The 12,348-nt window shown below is 55.8% G+C and overlaps 1 protein-coding gene across 6 annotated transcripts in view; it reads right to left on the bottom strand.

Moving 5' to 3' along the window:
• Positions 1-922: 922 nt before the first annotated feature.
• SYNPO (synaptopodin) overlaps positions 923-12,348 on the bottom strand; it is a 36,655-nt gene continuing 25,229 nt past the window's right edge. For 5 of the 6 annotated variants that reach the window (XM_057540585.1, XM_057540590.1, XM_057540589.1 and 2 more), the window contains exons 2-3: positions 8,717-11,073; positions 923-3,680 (exon numbers count right to left, since the gene is read on the bottom strand). In XM_057540585.1, coding sequence (XP_057396568.1) covers positions 2,988-3,680; positions 8,717-11,073 — 3,050 coding nt within the window. In that variant the 3' untranslated portion in view covers positions 923-2,987. Of the gene's footprint in view, positions 3,681-8,716; positions 11,074-12,348 lie in introns of those variants that run through there. The other variant, XR_009007139.1, reaches the window with a different exon arrangement.

Genomic DNA, 12,348 nt, shown 5'->3' with positions numbered 1-12,348 from the left:
GGGTTGGGGGCAGAGACTGAGTTCAGTTTGGAGTGAAACTGGTTCGGTGTGTCTGGGCACCAGGATCACCAGTAGGCAGGGGGATACTGTGCTCAGGAGAGGTTCCTGCTGAAGATAAAGATTGAGTCAGAGGTGCACTAACCACTACCAGGGAAGGGTGGGACCAGCAGGGATGCGCTGGGTCCAGGGCAGGGAGCTCCTGTACCTGTGTGCTGGACAGACTGTCCAAGGGCATATCTCTTAAGAAGAAGCCTGGACTCTGCTGTGGACCACCTGAACTCAGCTTCCTGCCCGTCAGAGTCCTTTGCCCTGCCTCTGCTGGGCCTGAGCTTTTAGAGCGGAAGGTGAGGGATCTTGGTCTCACCTGGGAGTGGGGCCCCAATCCCCTTCTCTGGGCAAAGGACGCCCCCATCAGGAGAGGAGCACTCCTGATGGTCTGGATCCTGAGTTCTCTAGGGTTGCCTGGACTCTGACGTTACCTCTCATAGGGGCTCCTCCTCCTGTCTGAAGCCCCGACCTGCCATCAGGAAGCAGCCCCAGAGCACTGGGCCCTGATGCAGCTTGGCCCTGGCCACTCCAGTGACAGTGTTCTGTGGTCAGGGCCTGGGCAATACCACCTTGAGACATCATCTCACCAACTCACTCATTACACAGATAGGGAAGCTGAGGCCTGGAGAAGGAGTGGGTTTACCCAGGGTCACCCAGCTAGTAGATGATAGGACCAGAACTTCAACCCAGGGACTTCTTCTATGGCCCAGAGTGTTTTCGTTGTTCCCCATCTCTGCTCATGATTGCTACTTCCCAAGCTCCCATCCCATGTGTATCAAACATTCTCATCCACCCAGCATCCCATGGACTGTTCCATGGTTGGGGAAAAGGGAAGGGCTTTAGACATAGCTGAAAATGACACAGGAGACAGAAAGATGCAGGAAGCATTTATTGAGGGCCAGAGCTGAATTCTACAGGAGGCAAAAGGCAGGACACAGGAAATTTCTTGTGGGTTAGAGGAGAGGACTGGGGGAGAAGGCAGTTACAGGGAGAGAACAGCCAGACAGAACTGCAGCTTCCCAAGGCTGCCTCCTGCTGGCTCTTTGGGGGAAATGCAGGTAGAAGTGGATTTTCTCTGCCACTGCATCAACCAGTGGCCTGATAGTGTCTTTTCTCTGAAAGAGGCCTTTAGCCCCAGCCTCCCACACTACAAGTGTCCCTGAAGCAGGTGGGGACTTCAGTAATGTGATCACTCATCACTGACAAGTTGGAGCACCCTCTCATCTTCCTACCAACAGGGCCTATGTTCCCAATCTTTAGGCCCTGGGAATCCTTTGGGATCAGTGCTTTATTCCAAAGCACCCCACCCTCACCCTGACTCCCATCCTAACCCCAGCTTGCCCTAGCCTCACTTGGGGGTTCCAGGTCTAAATCACCCTGAGGGATGGGCAAGTCTCCTCTTAACCCCAAAATCACCCTCTGTCCCTCACCTTTAGCAACATCCTGGTATCCTTTCACTTACATACATACCTTTGATCCTCAGCCAATTCCAGCCCCCCCCCACCCCCCACCCCCCAACTTAGTTTCCTGAAACTGATATTCTGAACCTCTAGAGGGCACCATCAGCCAACTCTGGAAACTATAGGAATGAGGTACATTCCTCCCTATGTCCCTCCTGGGGATTGGAATCAGAGTCACTACAGCCTAAGGGACAGGCTAGAGCCTGCAGCCAGGCTCCCCAAGGTCACTGGGCACCAGACACTGGCTAGGCCGGAGTGTGATGGGAAAGAGATGAGGCAGAACAGGGCCCCCTCATCTGGGCACAGTATGGATGCTGGGGCCTGAAACTGAAGAGCGGAGTACTTCCTAAGGAACCAGAAACACAGGCAGACTCTGGTCTAACCCCTCACTCACCCACCCAAGCTCATCTCCCCAGCCAATCCTCCAGCACTACTCTCCCTCCCTCCCTAATACCGTGGAATGCATTTCAGGACTGGAAGAGCCCCCAGAGGTCATCTGAGCCAATCCATTCCCTGCTAGAATCTCCTCTATGCATCCTGGCCACTGCTTGCATACCACCCATAACAAAGAACTCTTTGCCTCCCTCTTTCCAAATAGGCAACCTCAAACTCAGGGCTACCAGGTAAAGCCAGAGGATAGCAGATAGCTCCGTATCAACTCTTCTCTGCCCGGCTCAGCTTTGAGCACAGAGCCTGCCATGAAAGGGCCCGGAAGGGATAGATGGGTTGGAGACACCTATAGCATAATTCCTGGAGACCCTGGGAAGCCTGAATTGGGATGGAGAAAAGCCTGAGAGGGATCTGAGAGGAGGAATCTTCCCTCCTCTTCTCTCCAGAGAGAGAGAGACTCTCCAGAGAAGCCAGCAGGGCACCTTTAGCTGGCCTGGGAGACCCTCTCTAAAGGTCACCATGGTAAAAACAGAGCTTGTCTGGGAAGGGATGGAAAACAGCTGCTCCTGCCTGGGACTTGGTGCCAGGGAGGCGGAGGGTCAAGCCAGGGCCTGGACAAGGAACTCAGGCGTAGGATCCTCTGAACACACCCCTCATTTACCAGACTCCAGAGATCAGAGCCAGGAAGGGGGGGAAAGAGTATGGAACCCTGCAATGCAGCAAGTCTAGGGGTCCATACATACAACACCTTGCCTCTTCCAAGGCACTAGTGTGTGGGTACTGATAGAAGGGGTAATTTCGAAGTTTGGAGATTGCCTTGGCCAAAGCTCTATTAAACAGATGGGAAAGCTGAGGAGCAGAGGAAGGGTCTTTCCCACAATGACTGAATGACAGAGCAAGGGCTAGAACCCAAGCTTGGATCACCACCCCACCCCCAAGCCCAGAGCTCTCCTCCCCTGACCCCTTATCTCTGGGGCTATCGAAGAGGTCAGACCCTTGGGGACATGGTGCTGGGATCTCCCAAGCCCAACGACACTTCTTCTGGCTCGGCTCTCCCGGGGCAGGGATGGGGTGTGGGCGGGGAAGCCTTTAGGTGGTGCAGGAGGCCTCCGTGGGTAGGCTGCCACGCTTGAGCCTCAGGCTGCCGTTCCACCCGCGGGGACAGATGTTGTAGCCGAGGATGCCGGGCGACTTAGCCCCAGAGTCCTCGGAGTCGAGGGACACATCGGAGTCCGTGGGCGAGCGGCGGTAGGGGAAGGGCCTGGGCGGCGCGGGCAGCGGGCTCCGGGAACTGGCGCAGGGCGAGGGCCCGGCGGGCAGTGGGCTCCGGGGGATGGGAGCGAACGTTGCCCCGGGGTCCGCGGCCTGGCCGGGTCGGGCCGGCAGGGGCGAGCGCATGCGCGGCGGCGGCGGCGGCGGTGGCGGCGGTGGCAGCGCTCTAGTCGGGGAGAAGGGCCGAAGGCTCTCAGCTCCCGCCGGCCGCGGGGAGGCGCTCTTGCGCCGGGCCGCGTTGATGATGTTTCGCGCCAGGAGCGCCTGCAGCTGGCGGCTGGGGGGCCGCGCCTCGGTCTCAGGTCGCAGAGGGGATACGGAGCGCTCGCTCCAAGAGGGGGACATGGGCGGCGGCGGCGGCGGCGGCGGCGGCAGCGGCGGGGGGCTGCTCAAGCTGCTCCCGCGGCCCGGCTCCCACGGCCCCGGGCTCACCCAGCCGTCCAGGCTGCTGGGGGGCCGGGACGCGCCCGGCGTCCAGGGCGGGGAGGTGGGCAGGTTCTCTCGGCGGTCCTGGGGAGAGAACAGAGAGGGTGGGGGCAGGCGTTAGTGCTGGGCTCCTCTATACCGGGGTTTCAGAAGGGACCGAGTCGGCTGTGTCCATTGTACAGAGTCGGGAAGCCAGTGACCAAAGTCAGGTAGTGCCTGCAGAAAAACGCAGGTGCCCCAACTTTCATCTTTCAGGTGCTTGAACGAGCCCACGCTGCCTGCCCCTGCGCTTAACAGGGAGGCAGATGACTGGCGGTTTAAGAACGCTCGCTTTGGAGACAGACCTCTTTGTTTACTGAATGAACTTGGGCAAGTTGCTTCAGCAACAGAAGCAACTCGAAGCCCCTGGGCTGCAGTTTCCTCCTCTGTGAAATGGGAGTATAATATCAGCATGTACCCTATAGGATTGTTGTGAGGAGTAAATGAGATAACTTATGTAAAAGACTTATCACAGTATGAGAAGGTTCCCTAGAAGAGAGTAGGTGTGCAATAGATGTTAGTTACCTTAAAGACATACTAGAAGGATACACATGAAACTAACCAGAGTGCTTCTCTGTGAGGATATGGGGTGAACAGGGCAGGGGACACAGCCACAGGAGTGGGAATAAGGCTTTTAATGTATTATATACTTTTTATATAAGTTTAAGGTTTTGAACCATATGGATATAATATCTATTCAAAAAATTACAAGCAAAAATATTGGTCATTATTACTAAAGTTGGACTTAGGGAAAGGCCCTCTCTGTCTCAATCCCCCTGCCATGTTGCCATGGTCACCTCCTAATTGTTCCTTGGACACCTTGAACAGGGAGGAGGTTCCCACCGACAGATGGAAACATAAAAGGAAGTTGGGTCGTTCCTCACTAGGCAGCACACTCCCCTCACCTGACTTCTTGCCAGCATGGGGTGGGGAGTGTGGGTTCCGTGAGGCCAAGTTGGTGAACCTCTTTGAAGTTATAAAGCACTGCTCTGCTATACACTATCATACCTGCTTCCTACCTCCTTAGGAACTTTCCAGTCTACAAAGTTGGGTCTCATCCTTACTCTCTCATCATATCCTCACAACAGCCTGGTGAAGTAGCTGGTATTATCACACCCATTTTACAGTGATGAAAATGAAGTTCAGACGTGTAAATAACTATCTGGTGTGTTCTGCCCCACCAGGAAATGTGTGTGACTATCTGTTGCTTAAAGGTGGGAGGAAGGCTTAAGCAGTTTGAACTGATTTGAAAGTACAGGGCTTGGGTGGGGATCCATGCCCAGCATGTATCTGCTAAACCATCCAGCTGTTCAGCCAATCAGATTCCAGCAACAAGCCAGTCCACTCAGTCTTCAATCCAATCCAAATTCACCAGCAGTCATCCCTCAGAGTCCAGAACTAGCCAGTGCATTCAGTGCCTCCTACCCAATCAAAATCTAGAACCTCTCGTAAGATCCATTCTCTCATCCAATCAGAAACTAGCCACAGCCAAGCCAGTCAGCTTCTCATCCAATCAGAATCTAATTTCTCCCAATCAAAAGGAAGCAATAAAGTACATGTATTCTCCAAACAATGCAGCAGCTACCAGATGAGCCCAGACTCAGAAATGGAGCCCTTTAACCTACAGAGGAACATACAGCAGTCTGAACAGATTTTTCATGGGATTGGGAATGTTAGGAACCTCCCGGGGACATCCAAGGCCCCAATCATCAAGTAGGAAAGTTAAAGCTCAGCATGGGCTCCGCCTCTTTTACTCCCAGGGTCAGAGTTGTGTCTATGTGAGCCAGAGACACTGGGAGCTGCTGTCTGTGAGCCATCTCAGGAATCTTTCAGTGAGCCTGGCTGGGGGGAGCAGGGCCAAGAGTTCATGATCCAAGTCCATCAACAAGCACTGAGGCAGAGGAACCAGGGCTTTCAGCCAGGAGCAAAGCAGGCTGGGGCAAGAGGAGCTATGATAACTGTCTGAAATCTCCAAGGATGGTCTGCCTTTAGTGGCCACAAGGGGAAGGCTAGGGCCAGCAAGTGGAAGGAGTAACAGGATTTACTTCTCAGAATGCCTGGGTTGGAATACTGGGGGCAGTGGTGAGCAGCTCCTCATCCTTTGGAGGTGGGCCAGGGCCTGACCTCATCGAGACTGCCATGTCTGGGTACTGACTGTGTGTGTGTGTGTGTTTGTATGTTGGGGGGTGGGGGAGCAGTGAATAATATAAAAAGGCTGCAGGGAATCAGAATTATTCACTTTCTGAAAAAGTTCTCAATGTACCATATACACCAGAACTCCTTGGAAATGCACATGGGTGAAAATTCAGAAAGGGGCACCCACTTAACCCAGCAGCAGACCCAAAGCAGGACACATGTGTGGGGTGAAGGCACGAGTAGAGCAGAGTCTGACAGGAACTATCAGATATCAAAGAGAGCTAGCTCCCAGACAGCTTCTGTAATCCTCTGGTTGCGTGGAAGGGGAGACTGAGGCCCACGGGTTGTCTAAGGTCACACAAGGAGTTAGATGCAGATCTGGGCCTAGCACCCATGTTTCTGGTTCTTGATGGCAGTTTGCTCCTCTCCACGAGGGCAGAAACTCATTTTACGCACGAGCCCAGCAGTGATGACTGTGGAAAGTGGCCAGATTTAGATAATGAGGGCGACGGGGGGCAGCTGCTGAGGGAACCAGAAAGTATATATGCTCTGGCTAAAGGCACTTAAATACTACTTTTAAAGAATTCGAACAAACCTGGACCATAAGGGGCATGGGTTTTCCCCCATGCTCTACAGACTTTTTGGCCAAACTCTTAAGGAAGGAGAAAACAGAACATGATTTCCACAGGATTCTGGTTCCCTCAGTGCTGACCCAGGGAAGAGAGAGGGCAGCCCTCACTTTCAAGCCAGCACACATCTGTACCCATGGCAGATCCAGACACTCAGCAGATGCAGGCAGCACGTGGACACACACCACAGGCTCACACGCCGTAACTAAGCAGTCCCACCCCACTTCCTAGGCCAGAATTGGGGAGGAGGGAGAGGGCCCTGACCACCAGCCAGTGAGCGTGGAAGAAAGAAAGAAGCAAGACAGATTTGAGGCAGAGTGTATTGAGAACAGGAGAGAAAACAAAGTTGAGGGAAGAGCTCAGCCAGCCTGATCACAGGAGCTGCAGGATGGAGGGTGGGCTCTTCCATTGCTGGCCCTCAGGGGTGGAAGGGAGCAGGGGTCCGGAACATGGGCTTCACTCTGTCCTGGGAGGGGTGTGGCGTGAAGGAGCCGAGCTCCCTCGCGACTCTCCCATGCATGCCCCCACGTTCTGGGCAGAATGAACTCACTGGGAAGGCACCCCCTGTTGCCATGGAGATGAGCCGAGAGCTCACGAAAACTGCAGGCTCAGCCCAGCATGGGCACCGCCTCCACCACCCCTCGCCCCTCTGGGGAGCCCAGAAATAGGGCTGGGAAAGAGAAAGTGGGTGGTGCTCACCCCCGGTCTTGGGAAGCTTCCATCTGAATTCTGTCTCTTGCGTCTACATTCTCTAACCCCCACAAAGTGTGGTTTTGGGGGGCTGCAGCACATCAAAGATGTCAGAGGTGGTGAGGATCTCAGACTACCTGACTCAAAACCCTCACAGTATGATGGGGAAACTGAGACCCAAAGCTACACATGGAGTCCATCTTTGAGAATCCAGATCTCCTAAGTCCCAGCCTTTTTTTCAAAACCTTAAGGTCTCCTTTGTCCCTTCCTTGAGCTGCTGTGCTCCTGCCCCAGCCCTTGCCGTGTTCCCACTGTCTCCAGGCGATCCTGAGCCTGAGCAGTCCCAGCCTAAACTTCTGATCTCCTGGCCTCCTGCTGCAGCTCATTCCAGCCACACCCTCCCAAGGACACCCTTACATCTACTCCCCATCTGTCCTATGGCAACTGTCCCATTTCCTTCCCCTCCCTTCCCAGGGGACTGTCTTATCACTTACAGGGCCTTTCTTCCAAAGCACCAGCCTTTCCTCTCATTCCTCACAGATTGTCCAGCTAGGAGGGCCCTCATTGTATAAATGAGAAAACTGAGGCACAAAAAGGGAAAGTGACTTGGCCAAAGTCGCACAGCAAACGGGAAGCTGAGATGCCTCTCTCCTTGCGGCCCCTTCCACTGCACGTAGATGGCTGCTTTCAGTCGTGCAGATCTTGGCTGAGGTTGAAGGCAAAACAGCTGATGGATACACTGCTAGGGGCCTCTCTCCTAGCTGCACACCAACCTCTGCACAGCCTCCTACAGGGCTCTCTGTCTCTCAGGGGTCCCCTGGGACCTCCCACATCCCAGAACAGTGAGGGCAAGCTAGGTAGAACCAGGACTGAGGTCTGGGATGAACTGCGTTAGCTGTCTCGAAAGCGGAGCTGGATGTTTGGAGAGGGCATGAAGGCAGCTGAGCAGAGGGCCAGGAAGAAGAGTGTCAGACAGCAGTGGTGGGCTGAGTCCTCATCCAGCAGAACCCAGGAGAAGAGAAAATGTGGAGGCCGAGGCAAAGGTCTCTGAAGCAGCGGAGAGGAAACAGTGTCCAGAAGGCAGAGGTGGGTGGAAGAGACAGACCTGTGGAGGTGAGAATCCAGCAAGAGGCAGAAAGATGCCAGAGCTGGGGCCCCAGTGAGGACGGCCCCACCGGGGTGGCTGAGGAGGCAGACCCTTGGCTGGCTGGTCCCACAGGCAAGGGCAGGCTCTGTTTGCTGCAGAAGCCCCTCAGCAAGACGCTGGCATCCCTACAGCTCACCAAGGCCAGGTGAAGCCCCCCAGCTTCATTAGGGCCTGCCAAGGGAGTTCTCTCTCCGTGACCCTCCTCCCCCCGCAGTGGCAGACTTCAGATCCCTCAGACACGGAGTCGAGCCACTCCGTGGTAGGGAAGGGGCGGCTGCAGCTCAGAGAGGGGAGGTGACTTGCCCGACGTCACAAAGCTAGCTGGTGGCAGCGTCAGCCCTTGAGACCTGAGTCCCCATACTCCTGACTCAGCCCTGTACCACTTCCTGCTCTCCATCCAGCCCTCGGAGAGCGGGCTCTGACAGGCAGCGGGATCCCTGTGGGGTCCATTACTTGAAGCAGAAGGAAGGCTTCCACACCTGAGCCTCGATCCCGGCATTCCGGGTGGAGAAGGAGGGCCTGGGGGCTTGCTTGGCTCGGGGAGACCACGCCCTGGAGGGAGACACGGGCGAGACATCACTGCTGTAGGTAGGGCTCACGGCGGTGGGCCGGAGGCCATCCTGGCCAGGGGAGGTGTAGAGGCCTGGGGAGGAGCGGGAGGGCCGAGGCAGGGCAGGCGACGGTGGGAGGGCCGCCTTGGGCAGGCTGGGCGCCAGGTCCAGGGAGCTCGGCTTGGCAGGCGGGGCGGCCGTGGGCGAGGACTTGGCAGGTTCCTTGATGGGTGAGAGGACAAAGAGCGAGGGCCGCAGCTGGCAGGGTGGCTGCCTGGAGGGCTCTGGGCGCAGGACCCCGTTCTCAGGCAGGTAGCCATGATAGAGGGAGGCAGGTGGGGTCCGAGCCGGGCTTCGGGATGCCACTCGGAAGCCGCCAGGCGCGTTGGTGGGGTACTTCCAGCACGAAGGCAGGGACATAGTGGGTGAAGGGCAGCGGGCCCGTTCCGCGTGGCCCGAAGACTCGATGACGTACTTCTCCATGCGGGACTGGCGGCGGGCGTAGAGCTCAGCCCCCTTCCCAGAGGCCTCGGAGAGGTTCTGGTTGGGTTTGGGCTTGGGCTTGGCCTGGATGCGCGGTGACTTGAGGCATGAGGCCCACTCGGGGACAATCTCCTCGGCACCTGCGGGGCTGGCCCTGTCCCGGGGGGCGGGCTCCTGCTGGAAGTTGGAGGCCTCGGCCCCCAGCGCGAAGGGCTCCTCCTCCACGCCCATCTCCCCCTGGTCCCTCTGCCTCCGCTTCTCGTCTGCTGTCTGTACCAGATCCAGCAGGTCTGGATTCGGGGTCACCTTGGGCTTCTCCACGAACGTGAACATGGATTTCCGGCTGCCCCTGCGGGCTATCGACTCCTCCAAAATGCCCGTCTTGCTGGCAGGAACTGCCTGGCCCTTTAGATGAGAAGGCTTGGGGTCGGAGCTGGGGTACAGGGCAGAGTAAGAGGGGGGAGACCTAACCCGGGAAGTCAGGGGGGCCGTGGACAAGGTCTCGGCATAGGTTGGGGGTGGGGTGAAGTTCCCCAAGGGGCGTCTCTCCAAGGCGGGGCTTCGCTGTGCCACGGGCCTCCTCTCCAGCATGGGGCTATGGGACATGACGTGTCTCTGTGGCCGAGGGCTCCTGTCTGCCACGCTGGGGGGCCGGGGAGCGGGACCCTTCTCTCCAAGATGTCGTCTCTCTACCATGGGGCTTCGTTCCATCTGGCTGGTGCCGCCTGGCGCCTGAATCCCAAAGGGCCTGGCCGTCCTGTTGACCACAGATGGGGGCTTGGCCAGCGTGAGGTGGACCTCGCTGTACAGTTTGATGGGCGTGGTGGCAGCTGCCCGCCCGGACATCTCTTGTTCCGTGGACACCACTGGGGCACCAAGCTGGACATCAATGAGCAGGGAGCTGGACATGAAATCTGGGGCTGGGGGCCTGGAGCTGGAGATGGGAGTAACTTCTCTGGAGAAGGTGCTGGCGGTGGTAGGTGGAGCTGATACCTTATCAATTAGTAGGGTGCTGGATCTCAGCTCCGCAGCTGGCTCCTGGGGTTGCCCAGCAGCACAGGGGGTGCTGGGTTTGAAATCTGGCACTGCACCCTTCGGCGGGAGCTGTGCCTCTGAAGAATTCTGTTGGACGCTGGACAGTGGCAGGCTCTGCGGGGTGACAGTTGCCGGTGGGTTCTGATCGACATCTGTGGCTGGCGGGTTGTGGCTGCTGTTGGAAGGTGGAGTGATGACCGTGGCGCCGGGCGAGGGAAGGTCTTGGCTGGCATCTGTGGCTGGGCTGTGGACCTCCGCCGGAGGTGGAGTTGGGGGGCTCTGCTGGGCTTCTCGGTTCTGGGACAGGTGGAGCCCATTGGCCGTCAGCAGGGCCGCGTTCTCCTTTAAATAAACCACCAGTGGTACCTCCTCTTCCTCACTGGCCACTTTCTCCAGGTGCCGCAGCAAGCTGGCTTCCTCTGAGGAGCCCTCCATGCTGTGACCAGGGACCCCTGTGTCAGCGCTCTGGCAGGCGGGGTTTCTCGGAGGGCCTGGTTCAGGGAGGGAGGTGGGACTCAGGCTGAGCCCTGGGGCATGGCCTCTGGGGCTGGCGGGGGGCACCCTGAGGGACTCCTGGCCGGGCTTCTGTCCCCTCTGGCCGCGGCTCTCCAAGGTGAACTCGTTCACCCTCTGCCGGCGCCTGTTGAAGAGCTGGACGCCGCGGGAGTTGGAGCTGGGAGGGGTGGTCAGCTGGGCTGCGATCTGCTGGCTCCTCGCCTTGGCCTCTTTTAGATCCTTCTCGGTGAGGCTAGTGCTCCGGCCCAGCGCTGCAGGAGGGACAGAGGCCGAGTCAGCAAATGGGATTGCAGAGCCACAGGGGTACACAGACAGACAGACAGATGGTCACCCATGCCCCCACTACAGATGGCCTTTTCCTCTGGAATTTGATCTTTACTCACTGTGTGCTAGAATCTCCTCATAAAGATCCCTGACCCAACCATCATCGCCCAACTCAAATACCCATGTAAAACCTTCCCTGATTACCCTTTTAGTGTTAACTGCCCCCTTGTTTGGATTCCGCCTGAAGGTTGTTGACGTGGCACTTTACCAAACTCAGCAAGAACACCTCGCCCTAGCAGTCAAGGCCCCACTACATCTCGGACTCATCTTGTGCCACCTTTCTCTCTCACTGGCGTCTTCCTGGCTGGCTTTCTGTTCCTTGAAAATGCCAAGTTTGTTCCTGCCCCAGGGCCTTTGCACTTGCTGTTCTCTCTGCTTGGAATGATCTTTTCCCAGGTGGCATTCCATGTTGGTTCCTTATCGCTCAGGACTCACGTGAATGTCACCTCTCTGGAGGGGCCTTCCTCTATAATCAGCATACCCCCGCCAACCCATCTCTTTGTTTTGTTTTCTTCATAGCATTCAACACAATTCAGTATTATCTTCTTTACACGTTTCCTTGTCTATTATCTATCTCCCTCACCTAGAACGAAAGCTATAAGGGGGAAATGAACTTGCTTGACTTGTTCATCCCTCTAACCCTAGCCTCTAGAATAGTGCCTGGCAAAAAGTGGGCACTCAGTAAGCATTACTGAGTGCATGAATGAACCTGCAGGATATTCACATGCCTAAGTGCATATCTTAGGGCCCTTTACACTTTCAAACTCATAGTGTAGTCATTTCTTAACACTAACACTTCCTCTTTTTAGAATAGGTAATACATTTACGTGGACTAAAATTTTTTTAAAAGTTTAAAAACATAAAAAAGTATACAGTAAAAAATGTCTCTCCACCTCTGAGTGCCCCACACCACAAATCAGGTAACAACTGTTAATAGTTTCTTCCAAGTCCTTGCAGAATTTCTTACCATTTTCATTTAAACAATCATTGGAAAATTCTCATACTTTAATATTATAAAAGTAATAAATTGGGCTAATTTCAGTGACTCTACTAGAACATTGCATTACCTCATTTTATCCTCACAAGAACACTAGGATACAAGCATTACTTGCCCCTATTTTACAGAAGTGGAAAATGAGGTCTAGAGACTTGTAAGTAACTCACCCAAGATCACACAGCAAAGGGTGGCAAGGCTGGAGTCA

The sequence above is a fragment of the Balaenoptera acutorostrata genome, chromosome 2, assembly GCF_949987535.1.
Source record: "Balaenoptera acutorostrata chromosome 2, mBalAcu1.1, whole genome shotgun sequence".
NCBI lineage: Eukaryota > Metazoa > Chordata > Mammalia > Artiodactyla > Balaenopteridae > Balaenoptera > Balaenoptera acutorostrata.
The sequence above is the reverse complement of the archived record's forward strand: the minus strand, read 5'-3'. Positions and strand labels throughout refer to the sequence as shown.